This window comes from Poecilia mexicana, unplaced genomic scaffold, assembly GCF_051168715.1.
Source record: "Poecilia mexicana isolate PSO_F unplaced genomic scaffold, ASM5116871v1 scaffold_8, whole genome shotgun sequence".
Classification (NCBI taxonomy): domain Eukaryota; kingdom Metazoa; phylum Chordata; class Actinopteri; order Cyprinodontiformes; family Poeciliidae; genus Poecilia; species Poecilia mexicana.
The window spans coordinates 14,428,762-14,443,971 of NW_028263377.1; the positions used below are offsets into that span (position 1 = coordinate 14,428,762).

At 44.6% G+C, this 15,210-nt stretch overlaps 1 protein-coding gene across 3 annotated transcripts; it reads left to right on the top strand.

Annotated features, from left to right (window-relative positions):
* The first annotated feature begins 2,101 nt into the window (after positions 1 to 2,101).
* On the top strand, positions 2,102 to 14,931 carry rai1 (retinoic acid induced 1). Of its 3 annotated transcripts, XM_014980650.2 has the most exons (4): positions 2,102 to 8,623; positions 8,738 to 8,831; positions 9,730 to 9,779; positions 13,336 to 13,439. In XM_014980650.2, the coding sequence occupies exons 1-4, from the start codon at positions 2,171 to 2,173 to the stop codon at positions 13,342 to 13,344; spliced, it is 6,606 nt and encodes a 2,201-aa protein (XP_014836136.2). In that variant the 5' UTR covers positions 2,102 to 2,170; the 3' UTR covers positions 13,345 to 13,439. The 3 variants fall into 3 exon arrangements, with proteins under 3 accessions (XP_014836136.2, XP_087864446.1, XP_014836135.2); XM_088008320.1 differs by lacking the exon at positions 9,730 to 9,779 and having other exon boundaries at positions 13,336 to 14,931; XM_014980649.2 differs by lacking the exon at positions 13,336 to 13,439 and having other exon boundaries at positions 9,730 to 9,803.
* Positions 14,932 to 15,210: the final 279 nt, after the last annotated feature.

The window sequence follows — 15,210 nt, forward strand, 5'->3', positions numbered from 1 at the left end:
GGAACTTTTTTTTTTTTTTTTTTCATATTTTGTCATGTTACAACCGCAAAATGCTGTTCGTTTTATTTGGATTTTATGTAATAGACCAACGTAAAGAAGTGCTAAAGTCCAAGTAAACTCGAACATGATTTCCAGTTCTATATAGAAAACATAAAAGTGAAGAGTAAGGTGATCAACCCCCCCTTTAAACTGATACCCACAAATAAATTCAGTGCAGCCTCTTCAAGGGTGATTAATAGTATTTCTCTGTTATTTCATCTCAGTGTAAATAGTTTAAACACATTTAGCTGTGCTTCTGCTTCAACACACCTGAGTCAAATAATCAGGTCATTAACAGGGCTCTGAGAAACTTGTCTGCATACTAATGAAGTAATTCAGCTGTGTTGGAGCAGGGACACATCTTAAACCGGCAGCCCTGGAGGACTGGAATTGAAGACCTCTGGTTTAGACCAAAACACATTCTTCTTTTAGACCTGACCCAGTTCAAGTTCAGACTCCAATCCGATTGAGAATCATTGCTCACAACTCTGCTCTGCATCCATTCTTCCGACTGAGGTCGAGTCATAAAACCGCCTGCTGCAATTTTTAGATTTTACTTTTTTTTTTTATTCCACATCAAATTAATCACATTACGTCCCCGAAAAGCACAACAAAGTTTGCGGTTGTAACTTGGAAAGCATTCAAGGAGTGCGAAATCTATAGCAAAGCAGTCGACACTGAAAAATGTTCAATGTGGAATGAGAGGGCTTACTCCACTGGATGAAACAAATAATTTGTGTCTTTGCTGAACCCTCCTGCTGTTCTCAGCATGCTCGGTTTTGGAGAAACCCACGTCTTTTCCTTGATATTGTGTAAACAAGTATGCCCACACGCACGTCACCCCAGGTGGAACGGTATTGACCTGAGAGAGGGGAGCAAGGATGGCAGGAAAACGGATATTAGGTCTCCATGGGAATTTACAAGTGTCTCTTTGTCAATAAATGTGAGCATTTGTTTGTAGTATTTTTTTAAAAAAAAGATGGACCAGAGCTTTTCTTAACAAGAAGTGCACAAGTTTAAGATAGTCCATTGGACTCACACACACACACACACACACACACACACCCCCACACACACACACACAGAGTATTCATAGATGAATAATGTTGTTGTGTCTGGTGAGATGTAACACGGTCCCAGAGTGGATTGAGAGTGGGGATATTGTGCTAAAACTGACTCTCTCGGACACGCACACACACACACACACACACACACACTGATGCTCAGTGTCTCCCGGTGACTCTTTTGCTTTTATAGATCAGCAAAAGTCTCCACCTCTCCCCTGTTCATCTCTGTTCTGTATAAACACATTCACACACTCACGCACTCACACTCGCATGCAGGTGAAACCGTATAGTCCCAAAACGCTGTCACATACTGGAAGAAATGCATCTTACACTATCAACACAGTCCCTCTGCTGGTGCATTTAGAGCATGCACACACACACACGCACACACACGCACACACACACACACACACACACACACACACACACACACACACACACACACACACACACACAGTGTATTAGTGACCACTTCTCCTGGGAGTGAACTAGAGTTTCTATCTGACCAGAAAGGAGTAAGGGACCCAGCTAAAAATTTCATAAACACTTGACCAGAAAATAACATAAAATTACTAAAGGGTTGAAAAATTAAAGAAATTAAAATTTAAAAATGGCTTAATTATCAAGTAGTTCAAATACATTTAATAGACTTAACACAAATGATGCCACAGATCTATATAAGAATGGAAAATAATACCAAGGAATGCTTTAGGTTTTACATTGGTCAATCAAACCAGACCAATAAAACTGAATATGTGTGTTTGGGAATGCATGCAACACATTATCTACTTTGGATCTGAACGCCTGTGTGTCTGCATGTGTTTTTTTCTCAGAAAGAGAAATTAGTTGTTTCTTTAAGTGTCTCTTGAAATGCATTCTCAAGTTCTCCTTAGACAAAGAAAAATGCTTATACCCCAAGAACCTACCTTCATAATTTCTTGTCTTTTTTTCTCTATTTCCTCTCCTTCTTCCCTCCATACCTTCAGAACCCCAGACCCCCCTTCCCCTTCCTCCCGTTTCACCTCACCTCCCCCTCCCTGCTCAGGCTACAGACGGAGTGAGTTATGCAGTCCTTTCGTGAGCGCAACAGTGGTTACCACAGCAACCAACCCTGCTATCAGCAGGAGCCCCATGAATTATCTCGCCTGGAGACCTACCGGCAACACCCACATCATCCCCATCCGCAGCATCCACACCCAGGCCCTGGTCCACATCCAGGCCCTGGCCCCGGGCACAACAGGTCAGGCTATGAGGCTATGTCTAACGCAGCAAACGTGCCCACAGGTGGAGCAGCTGGGATCGGAGGACCCAAGGACTGTTACAGCCAACCAAACTATTCTGGGTACCCAGGAAGTACTGGAGGCAGTGGAAATGGAAATGGGAGCTCACCAGCTTCACAGGCAAAAAAATCCTTTAGAGGAAGCAAAGTTCCTCCACCAAACCCCAGTCAACACCTGCAGGGCCCTGGAGGCTATAGTAATCACATGGGCCCAGGAAATTATTCCGCTCAGTACATGAGCGAGGGCCATCTCCAGCAGAAATGGGAGGACCCTGCACAGTTAGCGCAGTATGAACAGGAGATGGTGGGGCGACTGGAGGCTGGTGCTTCCCCTGCACCTGGATCCTCCCAGTACATAGACTCAAACATGTTGGGGCACTCCCAAACCCCATGCCACCAGCCTTCTACCCCAAGTTACACAAGTCCACACCATCAGCCTCACCCTCCTAACCCTGCTCCCTCACCTCTCATGTATCCCCAAAGTCACCTACACTACCCACAGCCCTCACCCTCTCCATCCCCATACATGGAAAAATGCAGTCCCATGCCCCATTGTTATAAAGGCTACAACATACCTCCAAATTCTCAGTATAGCAGACAGCTAAGTAGTCATAGCAGTTTGAAGCAGGGGACTTACAGGTCAACCCAGAACAGCTATGGGTACCAGCAGTCAACACCCAGAGGTTATGAGCAGCAGACCTCTTTACAGGCAATGACCAACCCCCAAGAGCCCCACCCTAAGTACCAACACTATAACCAACCCCAACAAAATTACTGTCTGTCAGAGCTCCCTGTCAGATCTCCAGAACAGTATTATCAGACTTGCAGCCCCTCCTCGAGTCATTCCCCTGCTCGCTCTGTCGGACGCTCGCCCTCATACAGCTCCACCCCTTCACCACTGATGACTAATCCAGAATCATTCCAGTACGGCCAACCACCAATGACACCTGGGGCAGCCTCGTCGTCGTCATCCTCTTCAGCTGGTATGCAAGATCAAGCCAGCACAAACACCATGCTAATGCCCCCGCGGTCCCACCCTTCGCCCAACATATCCCACACGGCATCCCACAGCTACACTTCGACGCCACAAGCGCCCACAATGAAAGAGCGCTTCTCGGAGAAGCTGTTGTCAAACCCCAGCTTGTGGAGCCTGAACGCTCTCACCTCTCAGGTGGAGAATATCTCCAATAATGTCCAACAGCTCCTGCTTTCAGAAGCCCTGGTTGCAAACAAGAAGGGCGGCAAGCGCAGCAGTGGTGGGAGCAACAGCAGCACTGGAAGTGGGGCCTCCACCAAGAAAGGTGAAGAATACAAAAGCCCTCCATATCCAGACAGTGGTGGCAATGTGGGCGGGGTCCCCATGCATGAACCTTACTCTACCCCACAGCACCAACCATTGCCTATGGAACTCCATGAGGGTGGCTACTCCAGCAGCAGTGATGAACCATTGGACAGAGGTTTCTATTACTTTGGCCAGGGTAGAAGTCCAGCCCAGGCCCACAACAACACACAACTCAGCTTGGACACAGCCTCCTCTTGCTCCATTGCTTCTCCAGATGATATGTCTACTAGGTCTGGGGACTCGGGTCTGCACAACCTTACCCCAGATCCTATAAGATGCACGGCAGGGCAAGGAGGAGATGGCATGAATACCCCAGGGAAGAGCATCGGTGATGAGAGATCTCCAACAAGCATTACAATACCAAGTCCTATGAAACAAGAAAGTGATTCCCCATCAGACATACAACACATCAATCAGCCTGTAAAGGAAAACTTTGAAGAGTCAGCTTGGACTGAAAAACCTGCAGGAAAAGAAGAGGAAGCAATGGAAAAAACTCTTGATTTTATAAGTAATTCAGACTCAAGCAACCCTACAGAGAAGCAAGAGAAATGGACAGATGAGGAAAAATGCCCAAATTTCTACAGCAAAATAAACACGAACATGGCAGAAAAAGGCTATTGCTATGAAGACACAATGTACCAAGAGGTCCAGAGCAAATATGACTCAGATGCAAGAGATTCAGTTGAACAATCCCCGGCTGATCTCTCTGATTCCAGTAACAAAGATCACTTTAGTCAAGAGATAAAGTCAGAGGTATTCAAGTCTGAATCTCCAACTGCATCCGAGAGCTCTGTGAAAACGCTGCCGTTCATTTCAAGAGGAGACCTTGAGCAGGATCCATATTCCACAGAGAAAGACGACAGTTCGGCAAATACCTCTCCAACCCCACGAACTGAAGTCCTGGAAGAGTCTAGCTGTGACAAGAAGGAGAGCAGAACTCAGGAGAATGACAAAGACATAGCAGGGGACAGGGAAGAGGATGAGATAAATGAAGATGAGAAAGAAGAAATTGAAAAATGTTCTCTTTCACAGCTTTTGTCTAAAGAAGTTAGGGAGGAAGAAGAGGAGGAGGAGGAGAAAGAAAGTCAGTCATTAACTGAAGAGCACACAAATGATGAAGACATCCAAATGAGTCCTTCTGAAGATCTCTGCAGCAGAACAGAAATCCACAATTTAGCTCTCAACACTGACAGTGATTTGCCAGTGGGACCCGGTCTTCTTAATGCAGCAGCAGCAACGACAGCAACAGATGTTTCAACAAGGGAGTCAGCCATTGGCGACACAGCACCTCAGCCACAGTCTGCTATGCCAGTCTTCTCTGCTCTCAATGATAAGGCAGCTCCTCCAGCTCAGGCTAGAGATCATATTGATCACAGCGATGCTAAGGTCCTGGAGCCAGACTCTCCTCAGCTGCCAGGGAAGTCAATACTTCCCTCTGCCCCATCCTGGGCTGACACTCCACCATCTCCTCAAAAAGGGGATGATGATATAGAACCAGGCATAAGTTGTTCCAGTGCTGTGACACCACTAGCTAAACCAGAGCCCATGGTTCCATCCGCTCAGCCAAGGACATATGGGCGTAAGCATGTTAGGGGTAGAAGGAGAATCATACATTCAGGTGTGGCATTAAGGCGACAACTGAGCTTGAAGAAGGAGGAAGAAAAGGAAGACAAAGAAACAAATTCCTCTCAGCAAAAATTGAGCATGGCTCCAAGCAAGACTGTTTTATTCTCAGATCAAACTAACCTTGCTCATCAGGATTCTATGATGAGCCAGACTCCTAAAATGCTGACAGAGGGTTTTCAATCCAGAATGTGCACTCGCTCTTTTAATGCGCCAGATATCCAAACAAAAGTTGAACCTAATGTGAAGAGAAAACCAGGCCCAAAACCTGGACCTAAGCCAGGGTCAAAACCCAGTGCAAAACCAGGACCTAAGCCAGGTGCTAAGCCTGGTCTAAAGGCAGGTCCCAAACCTGGACCAAAACCTGGGAAAAAGACAGGACAAAAGCCTGCGCCACATGAATCAGAAGTGCCACTGAAAATTGAAACTGTTGTAAGGCACAAACCAGGGCCAAAACCAGGTTCAAAATCTGGACCAAAACCAGCCCTAAGACCAGGTCCAAAACCTGGACTCAAGCCTGCTGAGGTTTTGCCTCCTACTGAGGCTGCTCCTATCAAAGCTCCAGTTGGTCGCCCCAGGGGCTCAATTTCAAAAGCAAAATTGATGGACCGGGAAGATCCAAGACAAGAAGTCCCAGAAATGCAAAGCAGGACCAGGAAAGCTCTAAAACATGCAACACTGCAATATAACCAAGATGGAAGATCTCCTACAGAGGAAAAGCGATCTCTCCCAGAAATAAAGGTACAAGAAAGGGAAAACAACAATATGGTCTTAAGATCCAGAAAACCCTCACAGGATAAGCTAACAAAAGAAAAGGAAAGGGGAGGGGAAGATATTCAAATTTCAACACCATCAGAAAATAAAATCAGTGATATCTCTCTAAAGGTTAAAGAGGTCATAGTTGTGAAAAAACTACTAACTCCAAATCCTGATGCCATGATAACAACAAATGTTTCCCTACACTCACCCGTGCCACTTGCAAAGCCAGTCCTCTCTGAAGAATCTAAAGAAAAGACATTATCAATACTGAAGGGTTCATCTAGCCCAGACATTTCCAAACCCCCTGTAAAAAAGAAGAGAGGTCCAAAGCCCAAACTAAGAAACTTACCATCTCAGTCAGTCCTGTTTGAAGAGATTCTACCAGCACGCAAAGACAAAAGTGTCCGAGGCCCCAGAAGAAAGCGAGGACCACCCAGGAAAGCTTCTCTGGTCAGTGCCTCAACAAAAGATGCTCCTCCTAACAGCAGTGGATCTACCAACAGTGACGTGCCTGTGGTGCCTCCTCAGTGCCCCACCAAAACAAAAGTTCTCCCTCCACGCAAAGGCAGAGGGCAGAAATATGAGGCAATGGTACAGAAGATTACATCTCCCAGCTCAAAAAAACACTTCATAGCTACCCAACAAGAGAGTAGTCTAAGTGAGGATTTTACATCGAAGGCTTTTTCTGAATTTGTCTTTAAGGAAGGTGAGGCTTTTATTCAAATAAATAACACAGAGACACTAGAGTTTACAAAGGAGGAAATGAAAGAGCAAGAAGAAGCAATGGCAATGGAGGACGTTACACAACAAGGTGGCAAGCATGAGCTAAGTCAAGAGGAATCAGCAAAAGATATAGTGAGACCATTAGTGGAAGATGAGGTGACAAATAAGAATTATGGAAGACAAGAAAAAGGTAAAACAGAAACCAAGATGGAGGTTGCTGACAATAAGGCTTCGTCTTCAACAGAGACATGGTTAGAAGTTGGAACTCTAGATGAGAGGACACAACAGACTTCCAAGAGTGATGCCACAAAGTCTGTCAGAACGAAGAGAAAGAGATGGGCCATGGTGGAAAGTACAGATGCGTCCGTGGTGGCTTTGGAAGCAGACAGCCTCATTATTACAACACCAAGACTTGCTAAACAGAGAGCCATTAAGAACAACCATGAAATGCACCTTAAACAGAGGAGAAAGAAGAGAAAGGGCGAAGCCAATTTAGAGGAAACCGAGAAAGTAGATGAGCTCAACACAACAGAAACGCCAGAACCTGTGGAAAGAATAGAGGAAAAAGTCACCACCACAGAGTCCACAAAGTCCACAGAACTTCTACCAACTAACGAGGATAAATTCACAGAAATCCCCCAAGCCATCTCTGCAGAACTTATTCAAAAACCTCGCAGAGGCCGAAAACCATCCGCAAACCCAACTAAACAAAAAAGAAGCCAAGCCTCAATGGAGCATGCTCCTGGGAAGCCAGTGAAGATCCACAAAAAACCTGGGCCAAAACCTGGAATGAAAGATGCCATTGAGGTAATTGAGGCAGTTGTAAGGGCAGCCGGATGTGAGCAGGACCAAAAAGAGGAAAGAGCAAAAGAAGAAAGAGAAAAAAGAGAACGAGAGAACATAGAAAGTGAAGAGACTAGTATTGTGGGTCCTGTGGTGACCGTTACAGAAAAGCAGACGGAGTTCATCTCTGTGAAAAGAATCAGAAGGAGACCAATCAACAGGAATTCCAAACTGTCTTTTTGTCCTTATGTACGGATCAACAACTCTAGAGACTTTTCTTCTTGGTGTGCCATAGTCAACAAGCCTGAAGATGCTGTTGTGTTTCAGAGACGGAGAAAAAAGGGCATACTTAGAATGAGGAATCCTTTCACAGTTGCTAAAGCAGTGCCACACACTGCTGCCATGCAACTAGGACCATTGGTAAACACAAACCTATCTGACATGCGTCTTACGTGTTGCTTATGTGGGAAACCACCAAACTACAAAGACCTGGGTGATTTGTGTGGACCATACTACACAGAAGATAGCATTCCACGGAAAATTTTGACTATCACACATACGCAACTCTTCAGGGAAGACGGCAGCAAGACCCACGGGAATGACAGTAACACCAGTGAAGAGCCGGGGACTTCTTCAAAGACTGAAGATAGAGTGAACTCAGAAAAGGAGGAAAGTACAGAAGCTACCACTGAAGAGGCTGGAAACAGCAGGCACCATCACCGGCACTACAGGCGGCTACTGAGACCAGAAAGACCGTGTCAGGAAGGTGGTCCGAGAAGAGTTACCCTCAGAGAGAGATTCAGGAGAATGAAGCAGCTCCAGAATCTCTGCACGGCCACTTCAAAGGACCAAGAGGGCAATGAAAGCATATTCCAAAAGCTACAAATGGAGGCAGTGGCCAAGGAGCACTGGGCTCATGAAAACTGTACCATCTGGACTAAGGGGATAATTATGGTAGCTGGAAGGCTATATGGACTGAAGGAAGCTGCCAACAAGTCAGCTCAAACGGTATGTTAACAATCATAAAGAGGCTCAATATACGGTCAAGACATTCCTTCTTTGTGTCTTATTTATTTTAGAATGGTGCTTTACTGGTTTTGTTCTCTGTCTGATGAACCCCAGAGCTGTCACAAGTGCCAGATTTCGGGAGCGTCTCTCAGCTGCTGTTGGAGAGGCTGCTCTTATAAGTACCACTACATCTGCGCCAAAGAGATAGGTAAGAAACTACGGTAGGAAACAATGCCAGAGAACTGGACTGAAATTTAAACAAAAGAAGCCAACGTGGAGAGATGAAAGTGAGGTCAAGCATGAGTTAAAATAAAAAAAAAGAGTGAAAAATTAAATGGTGAGTCAAGAGAAGTTGATGTGGGTAAACCGAGAGGGAAAATGCATAGAGTAGTAGCAATATTGAATGCAAAACGATACGTCTGAGAGCTCAGAGGGAGAGAAAACCCAAAAGAGAGCTTTGATTAAAGAGGATGATGAAAGTGGGAGTATGAAAGAAAGAGAAGGGAACCAGACGGGTGGGGGCGGGGGGTAGTTTCTATGTGTGCATTATTGACCGCAACCCCTGTGGCTCCATCCATCCACGCGGCTGTCGGGGCTCTAAATGTGGGTGTGTGAACCTCTACTGACATGTGCAATGGTTGCTTAAATACCTAAATTGTTCATCTCAGGAGCATGTTACGAATGTGTACGTCCCCTCAGCTCACCCATTTTGTGTGTCCCTGTTCGCTGTTGCTGCTGGAAGTGTCAGCATGTGTGTGACATGGCTTACCCTTGTGAAACTTCATGCCAGAGAGGTACAGTGTGAGGATTAGAAGGCCTGCCACGTCTGCAGAGCCAGCAGAGGGAGCGGAGTGAGGCCCTTTTTAATCCTGCTGAGTGCACCAGCCATATCTGCCTGCCCGCTCTGCAACTCATCCACTCACTTGCGCCCCATCTCTCATTCCTCTTACTTTCTGTGCAATTCTTTCTTTTGCATTTTCATCGTTTACTGGCTTTTGCCGTCTACGTGGGGCTCAAGGGTGTCGTGCGTCTGTTTGATTCATTTCTCTTGTTTAGCTGCGACGCAAGCTTATCTTCCTCTTTGCCTTTTCTCCCGCTGCCTGTAGGCTGCACATTCCACGAGGATGATTTTTCCATCAAATGCCCAAAACATGAGGTAAGAAAAGAAAACTGTTACTAGTAAAATATATGCATATTAATCATTACAGTGTTTGTTTGCTGATATTTTACAAGGCTTGAAGATCTTTTGGTCTTTGAAAGTCGACGCTTTACAGCATCGAGTTGTAGACGATGTTACAGTGCATTGCAAAAGTATTCATACATCCTAAAATTGTAGATACATTGTCACAACCGCAGTGTATTTCAATGATATTCAAAAGGTACTCTGTAATTATTTGTTGGAAGGGAAATGATTAATGGATTCCAGCATTAGTTCACAAAAAGAAAGATCTGAAAGGTTTTGTTATGTATTTTTGTTAACCCCCTTCCACTCTGATACCCCAAAATAAAATTCACTGCATGGAAAGAGTCCATGAATGATTCAAGCCAATGAATATTGTGGAAGTTTCACTTTCTTTTTTTTTATTTTTAGAAGACATACGTGAACAAGCAGAGCTCATGATTTAACTTTTCTGCTCGTGACTGCCTTCCTGTCCTACTTTTACTTTTCTAAAAGGAAAAGTGTATACCTGTGCACATCCAAAATGTGAATCGACTGGATATACCACATGCCACACGCAGTGCAGTTTACGTAGCTCATCCTGTCCCTGTTATTGTCGTTCAACTACAAAGGACAGATTCATCGTTATCATCCCAGACTCACTAATTGTTAAGCATTTCCAGCAGCCTAGACCAACCCAGCACCCTCAGACCTCCACAATTACAACGGCTCCCTGCTTTTCTGGTGAACATTAATAGTCTGCACCACACCTGCTTTTCCTGTGGGACAGACACCATCTGCTGGTGATGAATGGACAGTGCAGCACAGCGTGGAAGGTCAAACGCGAGGGGGGGTGGGGGTGGAGGGGTTGGTGGAGAGAGGCAGAGATGCTGACATTCAGCAGAGAGCAGCAGTGCATTGAGGCAGCGGTGGCACCAGGCTCACATCCTCCCTCCCTCACCCCTCTTCTCTGCATCTGCATTTTCTCTTCCTCCCTCCCTCCTTTGCTCCCTTTTCCTTTCCTGCTCTCCTCTGTGCAGACTGGCAGGGATGAAAAGCTGGCAGCTGATCAAAACACCCCACCCACCATCGCTGCCTGTTATCCTCCCCACATGCTCTCTCCACCATTACTCTCTACTTCTTCCTCTCATTATTTCTCCTTCCTCCTTCTTTTTTCCTGTTAGCCTCATTCCGCTTCTTTGCTCCCCCGCTGCTCCGTCTCTCCCAGCGTCTCAATCCGTTCACCTTCTGATATCCTATAAGCTCCCCGATTTGTTTCCCCCCCCCCCTTCCATCCTCCCTCCTCCCTTCCTCAATCAGCCCCTTTCTCACCCGCTTCCTTTCTCATCCTCTCTCCCTCTCTCTCTCCTTCTCCCTGCGCCTCCCCCTTCACCTCCACTCGCACGTCTGAGCGGCAGAGACGAAGTGTGAGAAACAGAGAGAAAATGAGAGCAAGTCAGAGAGAGAGAGAGAGAGAGAGAGAGAGAGAGAGAGAGAGATTGTTGTTAGCTGCGCTGAGGCAGAGCTGTCATCAGGCTGAGGGATCTGAGAGGCTGCACGTCTGCGCCGAGCCAATTTAAGCTGAGCGGCCCAATCAAAGGCAAGAGGAGACACGGATAAACATGCAAGCACCCCACCCATGGGTTGCCACGTCAGAGGACTCTCTTTATCCCCGCGTTCTCACTTTAAGGCGGGATAAAATTCACCTAAACGTAACGCTTTAATAGCACATCAGCACGGGATGATTAGCAGGTTAGCTGTAAGCTCGCATATATCCACCTTGGGTGCAAAAATAAAAACTAAGGAACAGGGGAAACGCAGACAGTTTCACGCTGAGGCTGAGCTGGAATAGAAAGAGCCGAATCAGGACAGTTACATCAGAGAGCGGCAGACTGGGAGACGTCGAGATGGTGCAAGGAAGGAAAGGCTGCAAAAGAGGAGAGCCTTCCTGTGACGGCGAGGTGGAGAGACTAAAGGTGTAAAAAAAAAAACGAAAAGAAAGTCATGTGTTACTCCAGAGACCAGAAAGAGACAGAGAGAGAACAGGAAGACCACGAGGATGGGCAGGTGGCAGGCTGAAGCCACAAGGAGGAAAATAAATGGAGAACACACTGCCTTTCAAATGTAGCAATCCTTCTTGATTGCTGATTCCACGCGTTGTCACATTTCCACCACAAACTTCAGATCACCACAAAGTAGTGAACTGGAAGGAAAATGATTGTTTTCTGTGTGTAATCTGGTGTTCCACAAAAGCCCCCAGATTTTTGACAGAACATTAACAAACAAACGGCGTCATGAAGAGCAAGTAGCACAGCAGACAGGTCAGAGATAACATCATGGAGCAACTTAAAAATGTCCCAGTCTTTCAAGCGCTAGATGCAAAAATGAACCAACCATAGCTAAACGGACAGGCTGAAGAAGAGGATATTTAATCAGAGAAGCAGCAGAGGCCCCTGGTAACTCTGGAGAAGGTCCAAACATCCACAAATAAGTAGCAAAAAAGAAAACAATAGGAAGTCTATTTTTTACAGTTTGCAGTAGACCTTATAGGAGAGATCTCAAACATGGGATAAAAGCTCCTACACTTGGGTGAGACCAAAATGTAACTTTTTGCTTTAAAGTACATCCAAAAAGCAGTGTGTGGCAGAAAACTACTGTGCAGTAAAACATGGGAGTCACAGTAGCATACTGTAAGGATGCTTTTCTTTAGCAGAACTAGGAAATGATGGGAATTTGGTAGGAGCACGGATGCAACTAAATATAGAATAATCCTAGAACAGAATCTGGAAGAGACTATAAAGATTTGATACTGGACGGAGGCCTTTCAGCAGGCTAACATGGAATACTGCCACAGTGTTGAGATGTGTCAAAATTGAATCTAGCTGAAAATGACCAATAAATGTGCATTTAAAAAAATTGATATGCACAGATCCTTAGAGTGACTGGGAGTTATTTTGTAAGAAAGGAATGAGCAGAAAATCAAGTTTTTAGATGTGCAAACCTTTTAGAGATGTAGCTCAAAAGACTTAAAGCTGCCTGGAGCCAAACATTTTTCAGGGCATTGACTACAAACTCATGCAACCTATTTCAAATTTCTGTTTGTTGCAAAAACTGAAATTTGTGATGTTTTTTTCTTCTTCATTATGCAGCACTTTCTTTGTATTGGCTGATAAAAACATAGGGAAATACACAAAAACTTGTGGTTGCAGCACAACAAAAACAAGAAGAGGCTCAAGCAGTGTGAAAACTTTTGCGAGACATTGTAAGTGCATCACTGGCTCTTACATGGTTTTCTTTTTGCAGCCGAGCTGGTCAGCTGAATTCATCTCCTCTTTCATGCAGCAGCCTCGCTTTGATGTTTTCTGCACATTTCTGCAGAAAAAGCTTCAACTCTCACGGCTCAGAGTGGCCTGGAGGCTCTCTCCACCTGCATCACAGCTGCCTGAAGCTTTTTCTGGTTCAAACCAAAGGAAAAAAAAAAAAAAGGGTTCATAAGACAGGATGAAGAGAGTCGCTCTGAACGTCTCTAAATTTCTCCTTTCTTCCTTAACAGGATCTGTAATATATCCCCGCATTCCACCTTCACTTCCAAAATCATCACTCTGCCACTTATCCTGCAAGCCAAAAAAATAAATAAATAAATAAAAATAAAATAAATGACAGTAGACGAGCACGACGGCGAGAGGCTGCGTCGAGGTGTGGAGCCATGGAGCCGCTTATTCCCTGGAGTGCTGAACAGCTGCTTGCTGAAAAACGATCCCTTGCAGCGAGGCAGGGGGTGGTGACGCCGTCTATCAAGGGGAGGGGGACGTGCTTTTTGTCTGGACCCCAGCGGAAACTATTTGAAATGCAGAGCGAGGAACATTCGTGTGTGTGAGTGTGTGTTTTCTGTTTTCGGATGGGCTCAGAGAACCGAACAGAAGCGTCCAGCAGGATCCCACGGCAGCGTTCTCCCTGTGCGTATGTGATTACTCATTCCACAGCCACACCCTCACCATGTGTTTGTGTCTGAGTGCATCTTCAATTCAAGATCTCGTCTGTCTTGGTAGTGTCAAACATGGTGGCGGTAGCATCATGATGTTGGGCTGTTTTGCTAAACAGCCTAATACACAAAAATACAGCAACCAACCAATGGATGTACCATTTCAATGTCAGCATTTGTGTTTGGAACACGAGACAAAACTAAAAAAATAAAATAAAATAAACGAGGAAACTGTAAATTATGTGCTTTACAAGTTCTAATGGAAAAAAAAATTGTATTTTAATATAATGCTCTTATCTTTAAAGGTGTATATTGATGTGCATTATGACTAGGCAACATCATTGCGTCACCCTTGTTATATGTCAGACTTTGTGTTACTCAGAAATGAAAATATATAGATATATATGTAAAAAACAAAACAAACAAACAAAAAAACTTTAAATTTGTTGAGTTTAATTCAACTGTGTGCACATTCAGTATGTACAGCAGACATCCTCATCGTGCCGGATCGGTCGAGGGCTTGGGTTATGGGAGCGGGGAGTTCGGTCTCATGTCACTTCATATCAATGTACAGCTCAGAAATATCCAATGATGTGTAATTACTCCACAGCCACGCAAAGAGACGCTCCACCTGTCTGTTTGTGTATCGAAAATGTAGCCTACTCTTCTCTCTGCCGGGCAATATAACGCTGCGCCGCGCAGGGAGGCCGTTAACGTTCTAGTCATATCAGAAAGAGACACATTTAAGTATTAAAAGCAGAAAAGAAAAGTGCAAAAACGCCACACCAAAACATTCTCTTTTCGAAGCTCATTATTTAATGGTGTACAGAAGTATTTGATGCTGTTTAAATGTAAGATGTGATGTACTAATATAATTGTGTATAGTATTTCCTAGAGATGTTTATTTTCTATAAAATGGAATATGTTATTGCTTATAAAACATTATTAAAAGAATCTGTTGATGATACAGGAAAAAAAAAAAAAAAAAAAGATAACCCCCCCCCTTTTTTTGGAATGTCACTTGTCTTAAGTGGGAGCATGCCGTTTTATTGATTTTCATGTCTGTTTGTTTTGGACTCGATGACACTACAGCATCACTTTGTTTGAAATGTTTTTTGTAACGCCAATGTTAAATATACCAGCACCTTTCAATGCTGCTACGACCAACGCCTGGTGTTTTTGTCTTCCCTCGACACGCACACTTTGACACACTGAAGAAGAGAAACCTGGACTAACGGCGTACAGCTAATTTATGAAAAAAAAAAAAAAAAAAAAAGTAGCATGTTTTCTTTTTCAATACGTCAAAGGTTTGAGATCATAAAACTTTTGGATTTTTTTTTTTTTTAGCACATTTTTCCCATATAAAAATAAGTATTTGGTGAGACTTTCTGGGAGTGTGTGGCACTTTGTGTGCATTAAACACAACAAAAAAATCTGAAAAGTGTG

Coding starts and splice junctions, on each gene's coding strand:
- rai1 (XM_088008320.1), top strand. CDS start 2,171: ATGCAGTCCTTTCGTGAGCGCAACAGTGGTTACCACAGCAACCAACCC. Junction 8,624..8,737: donor CCAACAAGTCAGCTCAAACG/GTATGTTAACAA, acceptor GATGAACCCCAG/AGCTGTCACAAGTGCCAGAT. Junction 8,832..13,335: donor CATCTGCGCCAAAGAGATAG/GTAAGAAACTAC, acceptor CTTCCTTAACAG/GATCTGTAATATATCCCCGC.